Below are 18,616 nucleotides of genomic sequence, written 5' to 3'. Positions count from 1 at the left end.
CATACTACTTGCATGGTATTATGAGCCTGTCCGTAGAAGCAGGATAGTTGGCTGCTATTTTCAGACTAGATCTTAGATCAAAGCTCTTCTCTGACCTTTAATATATATATTTATTCTTGGATGCTGTGTTTTCATAGCAAAAGTCCCATTGCCGAGAACACTTTGTATGGACATTCAGAGGGGGTGTTAATAGCAAGCACAATTACTGCCTGAGTATCAGGAACGCACAGTCCATCTACTGCCAATGGTTTCCCCACACGTTTCTACTGTTCCTTGTCTTTTATCATTCTCCAAAAGAGTATAAATAAAAGATTCTGTAAGTCCTGCTTTTGAAACATCAAGAAATAGGAAAGACAACTTGTTGGCAGCACTGTTCAGCTATGGAGATCCTCCCCATTCTTCCTGTTTGTCTTTCTTTCATACTACTGAGCTTTCCAGGTGAGACAAAAAGGACCATCCATCCACAGGGTGATAGAACCCATCAACCAAACAATGGTCATATTTTATCAAAGGGTGCTTGGACATATTCTTTCATATTATGTAGTATCTAGACCTGGAATTAAAATTTGGTTTATTTCATGAGTGCAAAATACAATGGGGTGTCTTTCCTTAATGGTAGACAAATCCATGGAACAATAATTCTTTTCAATCAATCACTTTATATTCTGCATTCATCTCAAAGGCTGGACTGTTGGACTGTTGCCCATGTGTAAATAAGGAGCTTTATTTTAAAAAAGAATGTTTATTCCTATGGTTGATAATATGGAAGATGTTTGGGGAGATGTGTTTTCTACCTGGTCATGTGTGTGTGGTTTCATCAACAATATGTGCCATTATCTGTACATATTTTCCTGTGATGCTACCAAGAACTCTATTTATTTGTGGTGACATCTACACTGTTGAGGTTACTCATGTGTATATCTTCCTTGAAGCAGTTCCAGATTTTGTCATGTACATGTGGAATTGGTGTCTAGATGAGTCCTGTTGAGATGTCACCTTGTCTCCCACCAGCAAGTGAGGTTTTTGGTTGGATGGGGGACTTGTGCAGACTTATTATAAAGTGATAATAATTTAGGTAGACATATTTCTTTTTTTTTTCTCTCATGATGGGAGACCATGGGAATTTCTTCTGAATTGTGTAGCTATATTTATAATCATTTTAAATGAGTATATCTGCTGTAATAACCAGCCCTAAGACTTCAGTGCCAAGGATAATGCAATAAGAGGTATTCATATAATAAATTTTAGATATGTCATAAATCCTGCAGACGTTGTCACTATGTTTATTGATGCGAGAAGAGAGGAATAATAGGAGAGAGCAATAATGAATTAAATTAATTTCACATGGAGGTGTGAGGCCTGGGTAAATGTGAGATATATACACACACACACACACACACACACACACACACACACACACACACACACATCACAAATCACTATATATAATTTATTTCACCTGCATCTCACCTTTCTTCAAGCAGCAGCTTGTTCACAACCTGATTGAAAAGAATAGATGCAACTAAAATGATGTCACATGACAAATTACAGAAAAATTAAGTCAAATTTAATAAACATAAGATTGAAAACAATTCAAAGGAAACATTACAAAGGCGGATCAGCTCCCATTGCCCCTCAATAAAAGACCCCTTTTTGACATTCAGTTGTCAAAAGTCTGCTTGAATTAAAACAGACTTTGCCTATAAAGATAGGTAGCCACCATAACTTTCTTTAAAAAGTCATTCCTCGGTTAGGGGCAAACATTAAATCAAAATGTGTGTCAAAATATCCTCTGCACATCTGTAGGTGAGGGTGGCAATGGGAGGGAATGAAGATTTTAGAGCAAGGCTGGGCTCAAACTGTGCAATTCAGGCCAAGACCTAACATCTTTTGCAATATAGATTTACTGTGTGCACTTCACCACCCTTTGGGCAAATATCAGTACAGTGGGCCCTTGGTTTCTGTTGTAATTTGGACACTGCAAGGACACCAAAATCCGTGGATGCTGAAATCCCATTATATACAATGCATCCCTTATATAAAATGGCAAAGTCGTGGCTTAGGATTTTAAAAAAGTTTTTAAAAAGTTTTCAAGATGTGGACTGTTGAATCCCTAGTTGCACAATCCATGGAGATGAAGGACCATCTGTATTTTTCAACTGATGTGCGTATCTCTGCCATTGCATATTCTCAGCAATGGGATGATACACAATCTCCATTCCAAAATTTCTTCTTTCTTTTTCTACCAAAGTTATTTCTCTGAAAGCTGGGTAAAATGGGGAATCTTCAGAGAATTTGGTAATGACTTCTTTTAAATTTTTTTAAAAATAATTTTGTTTCTTCCTTCTTTTTTGACAAATAATTTCCAGACCACTTCAATCCAGTTGCTTATTCATGTATGGGTGACTGCAAGCCAAGATGTTCCATTTATGAATATGAAGATTCAAGATCATCCTGCCTTATTCCTGGTTTTGTCCAGTGTTGTGAATACAATGGTAATATTCTCTTTTATATGGTAGAAAAAAAATGAAGAATACTGATGGTTGTATTGGTGCCAGCAAAGCATGGTCTGTGTGTCACTTGTGGCTGCTGCGCCCCTCATTTAGTCTTACACCTCCCCAGTGGAGCTCTCTTGGGGAAATTTAAGCCCTGAAAGTGAATAGAAGTGATTTTAAAAAAGGTTTGAAGACCACTCCTCAAAGTTCAGGGTAAAACATAGGGGCATGTAACAATGGATGCAAAGGATAAAGCTCAGGAAAATGATGCCGAAGAACCCACAAAGTCTGACATGCATAACTTCTGTTCCCACCAAAGGCTGTATGGATGAGGAAGGAACTATGGTTAATGGTGGCTGTTTGATCATTAGTAGAGGCAACCAGGTGTGGGTGAGGCTGAGGAAGCACAGATTCATTTCACAGAAAGGCAAAAACAGCGGCATTGTCTCAAGGGACCAGTCACTTCTGGCTTCCGTTATAGCCATTTTCCCACCCAGGCACAAAAAAGCTTAAAACACTGCTAGAGCAAAAAGAGTGGAGAGAGTTACTGTTTCTTTTAAGTTCTCCTAAAATGAACTAAGTTCTCGCTTTTCACCAGTCTAATCAGAGATGGGGAGGATTGCTTTTTTTTTTAATGAGAGTTAAGGTTCAGTATTTACTAGGGTTGTCCAAATTTTCGTTATAATTCTCCTTTCATAATTATTTCGGATTGTTCTCGCTTTTTGAAACGAATATTGAAACGTTTTCCCTGGGCGCAACTGGCAATGTAATTCGAACCATCGTTGGCCCATTCTCTAATTGTTTCTTAAAATTTTCGTTAAATTTTTTTCCTTCCAAATTTTTTTAAATATTTTTTTTTAATTTTTTTAAATTTTTTGTTTGTTTCTGCAACCTAACATGAATGGGAGCCTAGCACAGCCTAACATGGCTACTGCTCCCTGGCCAATCAGAGACTTCCACGATGGCTGAAAAAGGTGGGGGCTAGCGTCCTCCGTGTCCACGTGGAGGATCTCTATAAAAATCCCCTCCTCAACCGAGCCAAGCCATTCTGGGCTAGGATACCGAGCAGAGAGGGTGGTTCGCGCGCTCTGGGAAGCTGCTTGCTTGCTTGGGGGAGAGAGGGCTAAGTGACTGTTCTGGCTATAGGGTGTAGAGTGTCTGTCTGTTGTTGCTGGTTCGATATTGTGTTTTTTTTGGGGGGGGGGAATTGGCTTGGGGCTTGTGGCAGAGTCCTTGCTGTGGCTTTAGGGAATTTTTATTTTCCAAAGGACGTCTGCGTTCCTGCAAGTGCAGAGCTTGGGGTGCTTTACTTTTCTACTCCAGAGGGAGTCCCTTTGCCTTTCTGTTTTCTTTTTTGGAATTTAGCAATCACCACATCAGCCCTTCTTTGCAATCCTGAAAGGGGGGGGGGACTTGAAAACAATAGTTTCCAAAGGACGTCTGCGTTCCTGCAAGTGCATTGCTTCCCTCCTGCTCCGTTTGTAATCCCAAGCCCCCGGGCTGAGTGTTATTGCAGCAATCACAAAGACACACATTGTTTTCAAACCTAAAGGGTACATTGGAAGAAATAGTTTCCAAAGGACGTGGGGCACCCGCCAAGGCATTGCTTCCCTCACGCTCCATTTCTATTCCCAAGCCTTGGGCTAAGTTTTATTTCTGCAATCACAAAGTCAGACATTGATTTAATTCAATAGAGGGTCCACAGCAATGTATAGTTTCCAAAGGACATTGCCAATCCTGTCAAGGCATTGCTTGCCGTGTGCTGCATTTCTAATCCAAAGTCCTCAGCCAGAGTTTCATTTTTGCAATCACAAGGTCAGCCAGTGGCACCATTGATCAAAAGGTTCAAAGGCAATTTATAGTTTCCAAAGGACAGTGGCACTCCTGCCAAGGCATTGCTTGGCGTGTGCTGCGTTTCTAATCCAAAGTCTACACAAGTAGAAGAGGGACTTTTACAGTGATAAGAACCCAATTGAACAGGAAATAAGACTTTCAAACCAGGAACAGGTTTCTTCAAATATTGACAAATAGCGTATTATAAAACGTTATGAAAATTCGCCAAAAATCATAGGAGACAGGAAACATTCTGCAATTTGTTGAGCAAAGAGTGTTGAATGTGATCTCCCACTGTAGCAAATTTGATGAGGATAGCTCAAGAAATGAGGGTGGGAGAGCCCTGTAAAAGTCCCCCCGGTTTTCTTTTTTTTTTTGGCGATTGCGCATGCGCGTCCGCCATTTTAGAAACATTAAGAATCATTACGAATTTTTGGAAATATCCAAAAAATGTGGGTGAAAAATTCGGAAATAATTTCTATATCGAAGCGCCGGCACCCCCTACTTTAGAAACGAGAATTGAAACATTTTTTCCATCGATCGGACAAGCCTAGTATTTACACTGATCAATTGATAAGTTGATCTAGGCTAGTTGTTGTCAATTTATAGAATTATATACAGGTATATACAGTAATATATTGTAATACACTAAGCTGAATAGGAGTAAGGAGAATAAATGACCTGTATTACATCATTAGTTTAGCGTTCAAATAAACATTTATTTCTATAAAAGGTGGAATGCTGTCTGATATACACAAATATTGTCCAGAATCCTGTTGGGGTTATAGGTCCTCTGTGACCAAGCTTATGCATGTGAGGATTAGAACTGCACAGTTTGCCAATGCACAATGGGACTGGTGTTTATTTATTCTAAAGCACATTGAGGTGTCCCTGAAAAGGGGGGGGGGAGAGTTAATAATTAAAGATTGGAGAGATTGGAGATAGTAGATTATATCCAAATGGTCAAGCTGACAAATAGCATCAGAGGAGGAAATAATGAAGAATTCATAAAGAAATGGAGGCTGGCACTTGGGTATTTTGAAAAGAAGACAAAGACAGATTTGGAAATGGTCATAAAGGGAATTTAGTGAAAGAAGACATATGGGTAGTTGTTTAACGAGTGCTGAATGTATACCATTTTGTAAACTTGCTTATTCTGTTGTATTATTTTCTTTTTTCTTTTTTTACTCTCTGTTTTATTTTTATATACATTATAAAACAATTAAAACATTGAAAAAAAGAAAAGAAAAGGAAAGTGTAGGCATTGGTGATATTGTGGTTTTTAAGAAACCCTAGCACAATTCCCACTATTAGACATGATTTAAAATGTGTTAGTGAATGAATAGGATTTACCTGTGCATTATATATGATTCCACAGATTATTTATTTATTTATTTATTTGCAACATTTATACCCCGCCCTTCTCACCTGAGGGGACTCAGGGCGGCTTACAAAAATTGGCAAAATTTAATGCCCAAAGTGCAATCATAAAAACAAAACAATATAAACAGATCTATTAATAACATTGTTAAAACACATTATAAAAACCTTAAAAACGTATATATAATTAATTCCATTCATCCGAGATCCTCATGCTTCATCCTTAAATCAGGCCATGTCAACTTTGTCATTTACTCATCAAAAGCTTGGACACATAACCATGTTTTCAAGGCCCTTCTGAATCCCAGCAGGGTAGGAGCCTGTCGGATATCTCAAGGGAGGGCGTTCCACAGCCGGGGAGCCACCACCGAGAAGGCCCTGTGTTCAAAAACTTGGTTTCAGATTTATCCTGTGTAAAATTTGTATGTAGATTTTTTCCCACAGAAAGCATGAATTTTGGGGGCCAGGAAAGGCTGTTTCTGCACATGTAATCGCATTTTCTGAATGAAGAATATCAAAACGCTTCCATCTCTGATCCTGAATATTAAATTTTAAACTTTTCTCTTTAAAGGGAAATCACACAGAACTCATCATAGAGACAGAGGAAATAAAGAACATTCCTCTTATGAGAGTTTCCCACCCAGCTATGATCTAGGTAAGAAACATTCCCCTTGATGGAAACTTTTAATATTCTGGATATATGAATCCCAATAATTCCGTCTTGACCCCTGGATTTCTCTGTTATAAATGCAGACATTGTTGATAATGTTGTTTTTAAGAAACCATAGAAAAATTCCCACTATTAGATGTGATTAGAAACGAGTTAGTGAATGAATAGGATATACCTGTGTTGAAACGCCTCTTGTAAATTAATACTATGGTTCTGTCATGGACTGGATCTACACCGCCGCCAAATAAGGCTGATTGAATTGCATGTATGCCATCTGTCTGATACCTTGGCAGCCCCCTCTCCACAAAGGTCAACACCAACACTGAAATACAACGCTCTCTGACCACTGCAAATGCAGATTTTTTCAAAGGAAGCCGACATTTTTTGGGGATTGGGACATTCGTAGGGATAGCAAGATGCTTGTTTATAAATTTATTTTCCTCCCAACCCTGTTATACGCCTGTGAAATGTAGGCAGTCTACTCTAGTTCAGTGATAGGTTGAATCTACATTGCCAAACAATGTAGTTTAAACAACATTATATGGTCAATGTAGACCCACATAATGCAGTTCCATGCAGCTCAAACCACAGTATGTGGGCCAATACTGACCATATAAAACAGCCATATATTTATTCCATAGCTGTCCCTATTCCCTCCATCCCAATTATGGTTTGAGGGTGTCATTAAAAAACTGAAAAACAATTAAGGTGGGTTGCTGTGAGTTTTCCAGGCTGTGTGGCCATGTTCCCGAATGCTTCTGGAACATGGCCATACGGCCAGGATAACTCAAAGCAAACCAATGATTCTGACCATGAAAGCCTTCGACAGCAATTAAGATGTTTTCCTCCCACTGCAAAACGTGTTCAAACACTGTATGTTTCAGACTGATTTTGTGAAAATTGACATATAGTTAGGATCACAGAATAATAGCTCCCCTCTCCCCCATGGAATGTTACAATTTTTCTCTCAACAAGAACATTTCCCGTACATGTAACAGCATTTTCTGCACAGAAAATACTTATGGATAGAAATTTCTGTTTTCTGTTGAACAAAATATTTGGCATTTGTGCAGAATACATCCTGAACTCTAAATATTTATATCCATCAAAATAATTTTTGTCAGAACTTTGCTATGCTCAAGAACAGTGTTCTTGATCACTGTTTGAGTCATTTCAAATATTATAAAAATATTTCCACCTCTGACCCTGAGATACTAAATTTTTATCTTTTCTCTTTTCTCTTTAAAGGGAAAGCACACAGAACTCATCATAAAGACAGAGGAAATAAAGATCATTCCTCTTATAAGAGTTTCCCACCCAGCTATGATCTAGGTAGGAAACATTCCTCTTGATGGAAGCTTTTAATAATCTGGATATATGGAGCCCAATAACCCTGTCTTGGCCCCTGGAAATCTCTGTTGTTAGAAATGTAGATATTGGTGATGATGTTGTTTTTAAGAAAGCATAGAACAATTTCCACTATTAGATGTGATTAGAAACGAGTTAATGAATGAAACAGGGTTTACTTGTATTAAAACACCTCTTGTTCATTAATACGATGGCTCCATTTCCATGGACCGACCATAATCTGATCAGGTTGCTAGCAATGAAGTGAAAGAAGAGGAGACTAGAGTGTATGTGGCGTTTAAAGCCAAGCGAGTCAAACTGAACACGGCTATGTGCCTCCCTGAGGACATAGGTTGCAGCAATAGATGCCGCAAAGAAATCTTTCTTTGCAGCTAATATTGCATCCACAAAAAACCATCTGGCGAAGCTGTTTTGAGTTGTCAGAGGTTGGTTAAATCCTGCCTCCCAAGACAGGGTCCCTGACAACTCGGCAGCCCACTGTGAAGCATTTGCTTGGTTCTTTGCCGACAACGTGTCCTTGAACTGTTCTGGCTTTGACATCATATTAACAGCAGTCTCTGAAGATGTAGCACGAGCACCTGCTTGTCTCATTTTGATGGATTCTTTTCAATTGGTTCAGCCTGAGGATGTGGACAAGGTGCTTGGAGAGGTGAGGGCTACCACATGCATCCTAGACTCCTGACCATCCTGTCTGGTGAGAGAAGCCAGAGCGGGATTGGCTGAGTGGGTGAAGGTGGTGGTGAATGCCTCCCTTCGGGAAGGCATATTTCCAGCAAGTCTTAAATTGGCTGTGATCATACCGCTGTTGAAAAAGCCATCACTGGACCCCACTCAATTGGACAGCTATCGGCCTATTTCCAGTCTCCCCTTTTTGGGCGAGGTCGTGGAACGTGTGGTAGCCGCACACCTCCAGGCATTCTTGGTAAACACTGATTATCTAGATCCGGCACAGTCTGGATTCAGGCCGGGGCATGGTACTGAGACAGTCTTGGTCGCCTTAGTCGATGATCTAAACCGGGAGCTGGACAGGGGGAGTGTATCCCTGCTGGTTCTGCTGCACCTCTCAGAGGCCTTTGATACTATCGATCATGGTATCCTTCTGGGGAGCCTCGCAGGGATGGGTCTCAGAGGTACTGCTTTGCAGTGACTCCAGTCCTTCCTGGAGGGTCGTTTTCAGATGGTGTCACTGGGGGACACCTGATTGGTCCCACAACCATTGTCTTGTGGGGTCCCGCAGGGTTCGGTACTGTCCCCCATGTTGTTTATCATCTACATGAATCCGCTGGGAGAGATCATCTGGAGTTTCGGGGTGTGGTATCATCTGTACCCAGATGATGTCCAGCTCTGTCACTCCTTTCCACCTGTTACTAAGGAGGCTGTCCATGTCCTGAACCGGTGCTTGGCCGCTGTGTTGAACTGGATGAGGGAGAACAAATTGAAATTGAATCGAGACAAGACAGAGGTCCTCGTGGTCAGTTGTAAGGACAAACAGGGTATAGGGTTACAGCCTGTGTTGGGCAGGGTCGCACTCCCCCTGAAGACGCAGGTTCGCAGCTTGGGAGTTCTCCTGGACTCATCGCTAAGCCTGGAACCCCAGGTTTCAGTGATGACCAGGGGAGCATTCACACAATTAAAACTTGTGCACCAGCTATGCTCATACCTTGGGAAGTCTGACTTGGCCATGGTGGTCCACGCTCTGGTTACATCCCGAATAGATTACTGCAATATGCTCTATGTGGGGCTGCCTTTGAAGACTGTTTGGAAGCTTCAATTGGTCCAATGGGTGGCAGCCAGGTTGGTCACTGGAACGGTGTACAAGAAGCACACAACCCACCTGCTACGCCAGCTCCACTAGCTGCCAGTCTGCTACTGAGCACAATTCAAAGTGCTGGCTTTAGCCTACAAAGCCCTAAACGGTTCTCGCCCAGCTTATCTGTCCGAACATATCTCCCCTTATGAACCACCTTGTAGATTAAGATCATCTGAGGAGGCCCTGTTCTCGGTCCCGCCTGCTTCGCAGGCACGGCTGGCGGGGACGGTAGAAAAGGCCTTATCAGTGGTGGCCCTTCAGCTGTGGAACTCCCTCCCCAGCGATGTAAGGTCAGCCCCCTCCTTTTTGGCCTTCAGAAGGAAAGTGAAGACCTGGCTCTGGGATCAAGCTTTTGGATAACTTTGCAGTGCAAGAATGGATGTCTAAAATGTATGATGACCTTGGAATGGCTTTAGACCATGATTTTTTGGCTGGCGTGATTTTTAACTGTTGTAATGCTTAAATAATTATGTTTAAGTTGTCAAACATTAAATATTTTAAGCTTTGATTTTATATGTGTTTTGGGGTATCGAATTGTGCCATGTGTAAGCCGCCTTGAGTCCCCTTTGGGGTGAGAAAGGCAGGGTATAAATGAGGCAAAAATAAATAAATAAATAAAATTATGTCAAGGATTGGACTGCCATCAAATAGGTCAGTTTGAATGGTGTGTATAATCAGTGTAGATGCATGTAATTCACTTCAATGTACAGCAGAGTCTCGCTTATCCAACGTAAACGGGCTGGCAGAATGTTGGATAAGCGAATGTGTTGGATAATAAGGAGACATTAAGGAAAAGCCTATTAAACATCAAATTAGGTTATGATTTTACAAATTAAGCACCAAAACATCATGTTATACAACGAATTTGACAGAAAAAGTAGTTCAATACACAGTAATGCTATGTAGTAATTACTGTATTTATGAAATATGCACCAAAATATCACAATGTATCAAAAACATTGACTACAAAAATGCGTTGGATAATCCAGAACGTTGGATAAGTGAGTGTTGGATAAGTGAGACTCTACTGTAGTTCAATCTGCATTTAGGGGTCTATTTTTTCAAATATTTGCAAAAAGGTATTCCATCTCAGATATTGAGACGACGTTTTAATTTTTTCTCTGTAAAGGGGAAGTGCACGGAACTCATTATAGAGGCAGAGGAAATAAAAAGGAATATCATAATTTTCATTCTCTGGCTATCCCATCCACTAATACTCACGGTAGGAAATGGTCTCCCTGATGCAAGCTTTTCTTATATTTGATATATGGATTTCATTAATCCAATATTGGCCTCTGGATTTCCTGATTATAGGAAAAGTAGACATTGGAGATATGTCTTGTTTAAAAAACCGAGGCTAAAATCCTGCTTCTAGTCTTGATAAGAAAAGAGCAGTGAACAAACTGGATTTACCAATGTTGACTCACTTCTTGTTAGTTAACATTTTGATTCCGATCTTTTTCCCCCAGAAGGCCTTTGATAACGTTTAAGACAGTAGCTAGACTGATTGCAAAATACTTGAACACTTTATTTCTATATTCTGATTGGTATATACCTGGGATGCTAAATTGATTGTATGGATCTTTTGAATCAATGGCTACAGCCACATTTGACTGAATATTTTATTTAAATTGAGTTTGCTTTTGTCAAGTTTATATGTGTGGTTTTATGGAAATGTGTTATTTATTTTAAATGTGGATGTATTGCATTTTATTTGTTGTATGGCACTATCGTGTGCTATTTGTAAGCAACCCCCAGTCTCTATGGGAGGGGGCGGGGCATAAATAAAGTTATCATCATCATCATCATCATCATCATCATCATCATCATCATCTTGGTATCCCTATAAATGCCCCGATGTTCAAACACTCCCTGGTTTTATTCAAAAAAACGCTGCACTTGTAGAGCTCAGATGCCGTTTTATTTCAGTGTAGATGTTAACTTTTGTGGAGAGGTGGCTGCCAGGGTAGTGGAAATGGTTGATACACCATTAAGCTGTATTTCTGGCATTACAGAGGGATTGGCTGGTGCCTGCTAATAGAGCACTTTAGTTACTTGATGGTCAGCTAGAGGACAAGCTTTTTGTACGCTTCTGCAAAAGTATTTAGAGTGGTCTGTGGGTCTTCTTCTGAATGAGCACACACGACGATATCACCAGCATACTGGAGGTCTATAACAGACATTGTTGTAACCTTGGTTTTGGATTTCAGTCTGCTCAGGTTAAATAGTATACCATCTGTCTGATACCTTGGCAGCCCCCTCTCCACAAAAGTCAGCATCAACACTGAAATACAACGCTGTCTGACCACTGCGAATACAGCTTTTTTCAAAAGAAGCCAACAGTTTTTGAGGATTGGGACATTCGTAGGGATAGCAAGATCCTTGTTTATAAATTTATTTTCCTCCCAACCCTGTTATACGCCTGTGAAATGTAGGCAGTCTACTTTAGTTCAGTGATAGGTTGAATCTACATTGCCAAACAATGTAGTTTAAACAACATTATATGGTCAATGTAGACTCACATAATGCAGTTCAAACCGCAGGATGTGGGCCAATACTGACCATATATAACAGCCATATATTTATTCCACAGCTGTCCGTATTCCCCCATCCCAATTGTGTTATGAGGGTTTCATTAAAAAACTGAAAAGCAATTAAGGTAGGTTGCTGTGAGTTTTCCAGGCTGTGTGGCCATGTTCCAGAATGCTTCTGGAAAGCTTTCGTGGTCAGAATCATTGGTTCCGACCATGAAATCCTTTGACAGCAATTGAGATTATTTCCTCCCACTGCAAAATGTGTTCAAACACTGTATGTTTCAGACTGGTTTTGTGAAAATTGACATATAGTTAGTATCACAGAATAATAGCTCCCCTCTCCCCCATGGAAAGTTGCAATTTTTCTCACAACAAGAACATTTCCTGTACATGTAATAGCATTTTCTGCACAGAAAATACTTATGGATAGAAATTTCTGTTTTCTGCTGAACAATATGTTTGACCTTTTTTGCAGAATACATCCTGAGCTCTGAATTTTTTCATCCATCAAAATCATTTTTGTCAGAACTTTGCTAAGCCCAAGAACAGTGTTCTTGATCACTGTTTGAGTCTTTTCAAATATTATAAAAATGTTTCCACCTCTGATCTTGAGATACTAAATGTGTATCTTTTCTCTTTAAAGGGAAAGCACACAGAACTCATCATAGAGACAGAGGAAATAAAGAACATTCCTCTTATGAGAGTTTCCCACCCAGCTATGATCTAGGTAAGAAACTTCCCCTTGATGGAAGTTTTTCATATTCTGGATATATGGAGCCCAATAACCTTGTCTTAGCCCCTGGAAATCTCTGTTGTTAGAAATGTAGACATTGGTGATGATGTTGTTTTTAAGAAACCATAGAACAATGTCCACTATTAGATGTGATTAGAAATGAGTTAATGAATGAAACAGGGTTTACCTGCATTGAAACACCCTTCTTCATTAATACGATGGTTCTGTCATGGATTGAATCGCCGTCAAATAAGGCAGTTTGAATGTTGTGTATCGTCAGTGTAGATTCATGTAATTCACTTCAATGCAGTTCAATCTGCATTTAGGGGTCTACACTAGCGACACGATGAAGCATAGTTAGGACCAACTAATAGGATTCTGTCTTATATTCTGCACATCGAAGATGTAAAATAGCTTTAGTTTTATTCCACAGATTATTCCATTTCTCTACGTTGTGTTTTGAGAGTTTCATTCTTAAAGAAGAAAAAAATAAAATAAAAAGCAATTAAGGTGTTTTCTTCTACTTCAAAAAAGTGTTCAAAAACTTACAGTTTCTGGTTTATCCTGTGTAATATTTACATGTAGATTTCCCCCCAGAGAAAATGTGAATTTTGGGGGCCAGGAAACAGCTTTTCCTGTACGTCATAGCATTTTCTGAATGGAGAATCGTATTTTTTGTATTAAAAATGCTGTTTTCTGCTCAAAGAAATATTTGTCAGGGATTTTTGATGTCCAAGAAGAGTTATTGATCGCTGCTTGAATATTTTCAAACATTTGCAAAAAGGTGTTCCATCTCTGATACTGAGACTACATTTTAATTTTTTCTCTTTATAGGGGAAGTGCACGGAACTCATTATAGAGGCAGAGGAAATAAAAAGGAATATCATAATTTTCCTTCTCTGGCTCTCCCATCCACTAATACTCACGGTAGGAAATGGTCTCCCTGATGCAAGCTTTTCTTATATTGTACTAGCTATGCCTGGCCACGCGTTGCTGTGGCTAGGACTTATTATTTACATGTAGATTTCCCCCAGAGAAAATGTGAATTTTGAGGCTTTTCCTCTACATGTCATAGCATTTTCTGAATGGAGAATAATATTTTTTGTATTTAAAATTCTGTTTTCTGCTCAAAGAAATGTTTGTCAGGGATTTCTGATGCCCAATAAAAGTTATTGATCACTGTTTGAATTTTTTCAAATATTTGCAAAAAGGTGTTCCATCTCTGATCTTGACAGAGTACATTTTATTTTTTTCTCTTTAAAGGGGAAGTGCATGGAACTCATTATAGAGGCAGAGGAAATAAAAACGAATATAATAATTTTCCTTCTCTGGCTCTCTCAACCACTGATACTCTAGGTAAGAAATGGTCTTTCTGATGCAAGCTTTTCTTATATTGGATATTTGGATTTCATTAATTCTGTTCTGGCCCCTGGATTTCTCAATTATTGGAAAAGTAGACATTGGAGATACTGTATGTCTTGTTTACAAAATCAAGGCTGAAAGCCTGCTCTTAGTCTTGATAAGAAAAGAACAGTGAAGGAATTGGATTTCCCAATGTTGACTCACTTCTTGTTAGTTAACATTTTGATTCTGATCTTTTTTCCCACTAGGCCTTTGGTAATGTTTAAGGCAATAGCTAGACTTATTGCCAAACACTTGAACACTTCATTTCTATATTCTGATTGGTATATAGCTGGGATGCTAAATTGATTGTATGGATCTTTTTAATCAATGGCTACAGCCACATTTTACTGATTATTTTATTTAAATTGAGGTATGTCTTGTTTAAGAAACCAAGGATGAAATTCTGCTAGAAGTCTTGATAAGAATAGAGCAGTGAACGAATTGGATTTGCCTATGTTGACTCACTTTTTATTAGTTAATATTCTGGTTTTGTGATAGGCTGAATCTACACTGCCAAACAATGTAGTTTTAATGTCTTTATACGGTCAATCTAGACCCACTTAATGCAGTGCAGTGCAGATCCAACTGCAGTATATGGGTCAATACTGACCACATATAACAGCTATATATTTATTCCACAGATGTCCCTATCCGCCTCAGGCTCCCCAATTGTGGTTTGAGGGTTTCATTAAAAAAACTGAAAAGCAATTGTATTTCCCTGCCACTTCAAAATGCGTTCAAATTCTGCATGTTTCAGATCAAGCCAGTTCGAAATTGACACATATTTGGGATCATAGAATAATGCTTCCCCTGTCCCCCATGGAAAATTGCAATTTTTGTACCCAACAAGAACATTTCCCATTCATGTAATAGCACAGAAAATGTTTTAGGATACACATTTTTCAGTTGAACAAAATGTTTGGCCTTTGTGCAGAATAATCCTGTGCCCTGAATATTTTCATCCATCAAAATAATTCTTGTCAGAGTTTTCTGATGCTCAAGAAAAATGTTATTGATCACTGATGAGCATTTTCAAATATTGGCTAAAAGGTTTCCATCTCTGAACTTGACAGACTAAATTTCAATATTTTCTCTTTAAAGGGAAAGCACACAGAATTCATCATAGAGACAGAGGAAATAAAAAACTACATCATTCTGCTTATAATCTAGGTAAGAAACATTCCCCTTGATGGAACCTTTTCATATACTAGACTTTTGTAAAAATTTCAGTTTTGTAAGTCCTATTAAAATTCGTTAAATCTGTACTTTTGAAGTGGTATCTGACAAATGGGAGTGATCTGCGCCTAAAACTTAAGAATTAATACTTACCCAATCCTTTTTCATTTTAATTTTGTAATGCTCAGAAGCCTCCCAAAGTCAGTTCCATATTTATGGCAAACAGCCCAAAAGGCTCACATTCCTCTTTATATTAATGGCATATTACCATTAGAAGAGGAAAAGCAAGGAGAAAGCAGAGTTTGCTGGGAAAGAAAGCACAGAACTCTGGGAAATGTAGTTTCAAAAGGTGAGGAGATCTATGTCAGAGAATTCAAAAGGCCCTGCTATGGCTGAGCACTTGATGAACCATGCAGCTGTGGACAAGTCTACAGAGGGACCACCACACACAGCATTGCCCAAACACGAGTCAAAGAACATGAACGGCACCGCAGACTCACTCAACCAGAGAAATCAACCATAGCAGAGCACTTGAAGAACCAACCTGGACACAGCATATTATCTGAGAACACAGAAATGCTGGACCACTCCAACAACTATCATGTCAGACTACACAGAGAAGCCATTGAAATTCACAAGCATGTGGACAACTTCAACAGAAAGGAGGAAACCATGAAAATGAACAAAATCTGGCTACCAGTAATAAAAAACTCAAAAATCAGAACAGCAAATAAGAAGCAACACTCTGAAAACAGAGGAGTTCCAGATATGGGAACCAGGGGCAGATAATGACTCTGAACAAAGGATGCCCCCAGGCAGGAAGAAGCCAGGAGATGAAGCTATTCAATGCTAATCAAGGTGATTAACTACAACATTCACACTGGCCTCCAACTGACAGAGTTCTTCTCTCACCCTGGACTTTCCACAGATATATATAAACCTTCCTTGCTTACTTTCTCCATACCTCACAAACCTCTGAGGATGCCTGCCACAGATGTGGGCAAAAGGTCAGGAGAGAATACTTCTGGAACATGGCCATGCAGCCCAGAAAACATACAACAACCCTGTGATCCCGGCCATGAAAGCCTTCAACAACACACTAAATTTTTATCTTTTCTCTTTAAAGGGAAAGCACACAGAACTCATCATAGAGACAGAGGAAATAAAGAACATTCCTCTTCTGAGAGTTTCCCATCCAGCTATGATCTAGGTAAGAAACTTTCCCCTTGATGGAAGTTTATTTGTTTATTTATTTACATCACTTTTACCCCGCCTTTCTCTCCGAGGAGACTCAAAGCGGCTTACAGTAAATAGGCAAAAATTCAATGCCTAAAACAATGTAAAAACAACAATTCATATAAAACAATCTACCAAACATCAGTTCATATAAAACAGATACCATTACAAAATAAAATATTAAAAGTTTTTAATATTCTGGATATATGGAGCCCAATAACCTTGTCTTAGCCCCTGGAAATCTCTGTTGTTAGAAATGTAGACATTGGTGATGATGTTTTTAAGAAACCATAGAACAATTTCCACCATTAGATGTAATTAGAAATGAGTTAATGAATGAAACAGGATTTACCTGTATTGATACACCTCTTGTTCATTAATACGATGGTTCTGTCATGGATTGAATCGCCGTCAAGTAAGGCAGTTTGAATGGTGTGTATAGTCAGTGTAGATGCATGTAATTCACTTCAATGCAGTTCAATCTGCATTTAGGGGTCTACACTAGCGACACGATGAAGCATAGTTAAGGCCAACTAACAGGATTCTGTCTTATATTCTGCACATCGAAGATTTAAAACAGCTTTAGTTTTATTCCACAGATTATTCCATTTCTCCACGTTGTGTTTTGAGAGTTTCATTCTTAAAGGAGAGAAGAAAAAATAAGAAAAAGCAATTAAGGTGTTTTCTTCTACTTCAAAAAAGTGTTCAAAAACTTACAGTTTCAGGTTTATCCTGTGTAATATTTACATGTAGATTTCCCCCCAGAGAAAATGTGAATTTTGGGGGCCAGGAAACAGCTTTTCCTGTACGTCATAGCATTTTCTGAATGGAGAATCGTATTTTTTGTATTAAAAATGCTGTTTTCTGCTCAAAGAAATATTTGTCAGGGATTTTTGATGTCCAAGAAGAGTTATTGATCGCTGCTTGAATATTTTCAAACATTTGCAAAAAGGTGTTCCATCTCTGATACTGAGACTACATTTTAATTTTTTCTCTTTATAGGGGAAGTGCACGGAACTCATTATAGAGGCAGAGGAAATAAAAAGGAATATCATAATTTTCCTTCTCTGGCTCTCCCATCCACTAATACTCACGGTAGGAAATGGTCTCCCTGATGCAAGCTTTTCTTATATTGTACTAGCTATGCCTGGCCACGCGTTGCTGTGGCTAGGACTTAATTTTTCTTTTCTTTTTGTTGTATGAACATAGAGGTGTGGATGAGAGGTTGTGCTGTCAATTTTCGAGGTTGTGGGGTGTTTAGTTTAGTTGTTTTGTCCGGTGCCGTGATTCCATTACCCTTTTATATATATAGATATATGGATTTCATTAATTCTATATTGGCCTCCGGATTTCCTGATTATTGGAAAAGTAGACATTGGAGATATGTCTTGTTTAAAAAACCGAGGCTAAAATCCTGCTTCTAGTCTTGATAAGAAAAGAGCAGTAAACAAATTGGATTTACCAATGTTAACTCACTTCTTGTTAGTTAACATGTTGATTCCGATCTTTTCCTTCCATCAGGCCTTTGATAACGTTTAAGGCAGTAGCTAGACTGATTGCCAAATACGTGAGCACTTTATTTCTATATTCTGATTGGTATATACCTGGGATGCTAAATTGATTTCATGGATCTTTTTAATCAATGGCTATAGCCACTTTTTGCTAATTACTTTATTTAAATTGAGTTTGCTTTTGTCAAGTTTATATGTGTGGTTATATGTAAATGTGTTATTTATTTTAATGTTGATGTATTGCATTTTATTTGTTGTATGGCACCATCGTGTGCTATTTGTAAGCAACCCTGAATAAAGGTTATGAATAAAGTATTAATAATAATAATAATAATAATAATAATAATAATATCATCATCATCATCATCATCATGGTATACCTATAAATGCCCCGAAGTTCAAACACTCCCTGTTTTATGCAAAAAATGCTGCACTTGTAGAGCCCAGATGGCGTTTTATTTCAGTG

The 18,616-nt window shown here is 38.8% G+C and overlaps 1 protein-coding gene across 8 annotated transcripts in view; it reads left to right on the top strand.

Annotated features, from left to right (window-relative positions):
• The first annotated feature begins 324 nt into the window (after positions 1-324).
• Positions 325-18,616, top strand: part of LOC103280090 (uncharacterized) — a 41,180-nt gene continuing 22,888 nt past the window's right edge. For 3 of the 8 annotated variants that reach the window (XM_062970038.1, XM_062970020.1, XM_062970016.1), the window contains exons 1-11: positions 325-438; positions 2,370-2,495; positions 6,280-6,363; positions 7,627-7,710; positions 10,686-10,778; positions 12,734-12,817; positions 13,658-13,750; positions 14,087-14,179; positions 15,329-15,397; positions 16,530-16,613; positions 17,642-17,734. In XM_062970038.1, coding sequence (XP_062826108.1) covers positions 381-438; positions 2,370-2,495; positions 6,280-6,363; positions 7,627-7,710; positions 10,686-10,778; positions 12,734-12,817; positions 13,658-13,750; positions 14,087-14,179; positions 15,329-15,397; positions 16,530-16,613; positions 17,642-17,734 — 961 coding nt within the window. In that variant the 5' untranslated portion in view covers positions 325-380. The remainder of the gene's footprint in view (positions 439-2,369; positions 2,496-6,279; positions 6,364-7,626; positions 7,711-10,685; positions 10,779-12,733; positions 12,818-13,657; positions 13,751-14,086; positions 14,180-15,328; positions 15,398-16,529; positions 16,614-17,641; positions 17,735-18,616) is intronic. The other 5 variants (XM_062970030.1, XM_062970026.1, XM_062970048.1 and 2 more) reach the window with 5 other exon arrangements.

This window comes from Anolis carolinensis, chromosome 1, assembly GCF_035594765.1.
Source record: "Anolis carolinensis isolate JA03-04 chromosome 1, rAnoCar3.1.pri, whole genome shotgun sequence".
NCBI lineage: Eukaryota > Metazoa > Chordata > Lepidosauria > Squamata > Dactyloidae > Anolis > Anolis carolinensis.
Note: the sequence above shows the minus strand (reverse complement) of the source record. Positions and strands in the feature narration are given on the sequence as shown.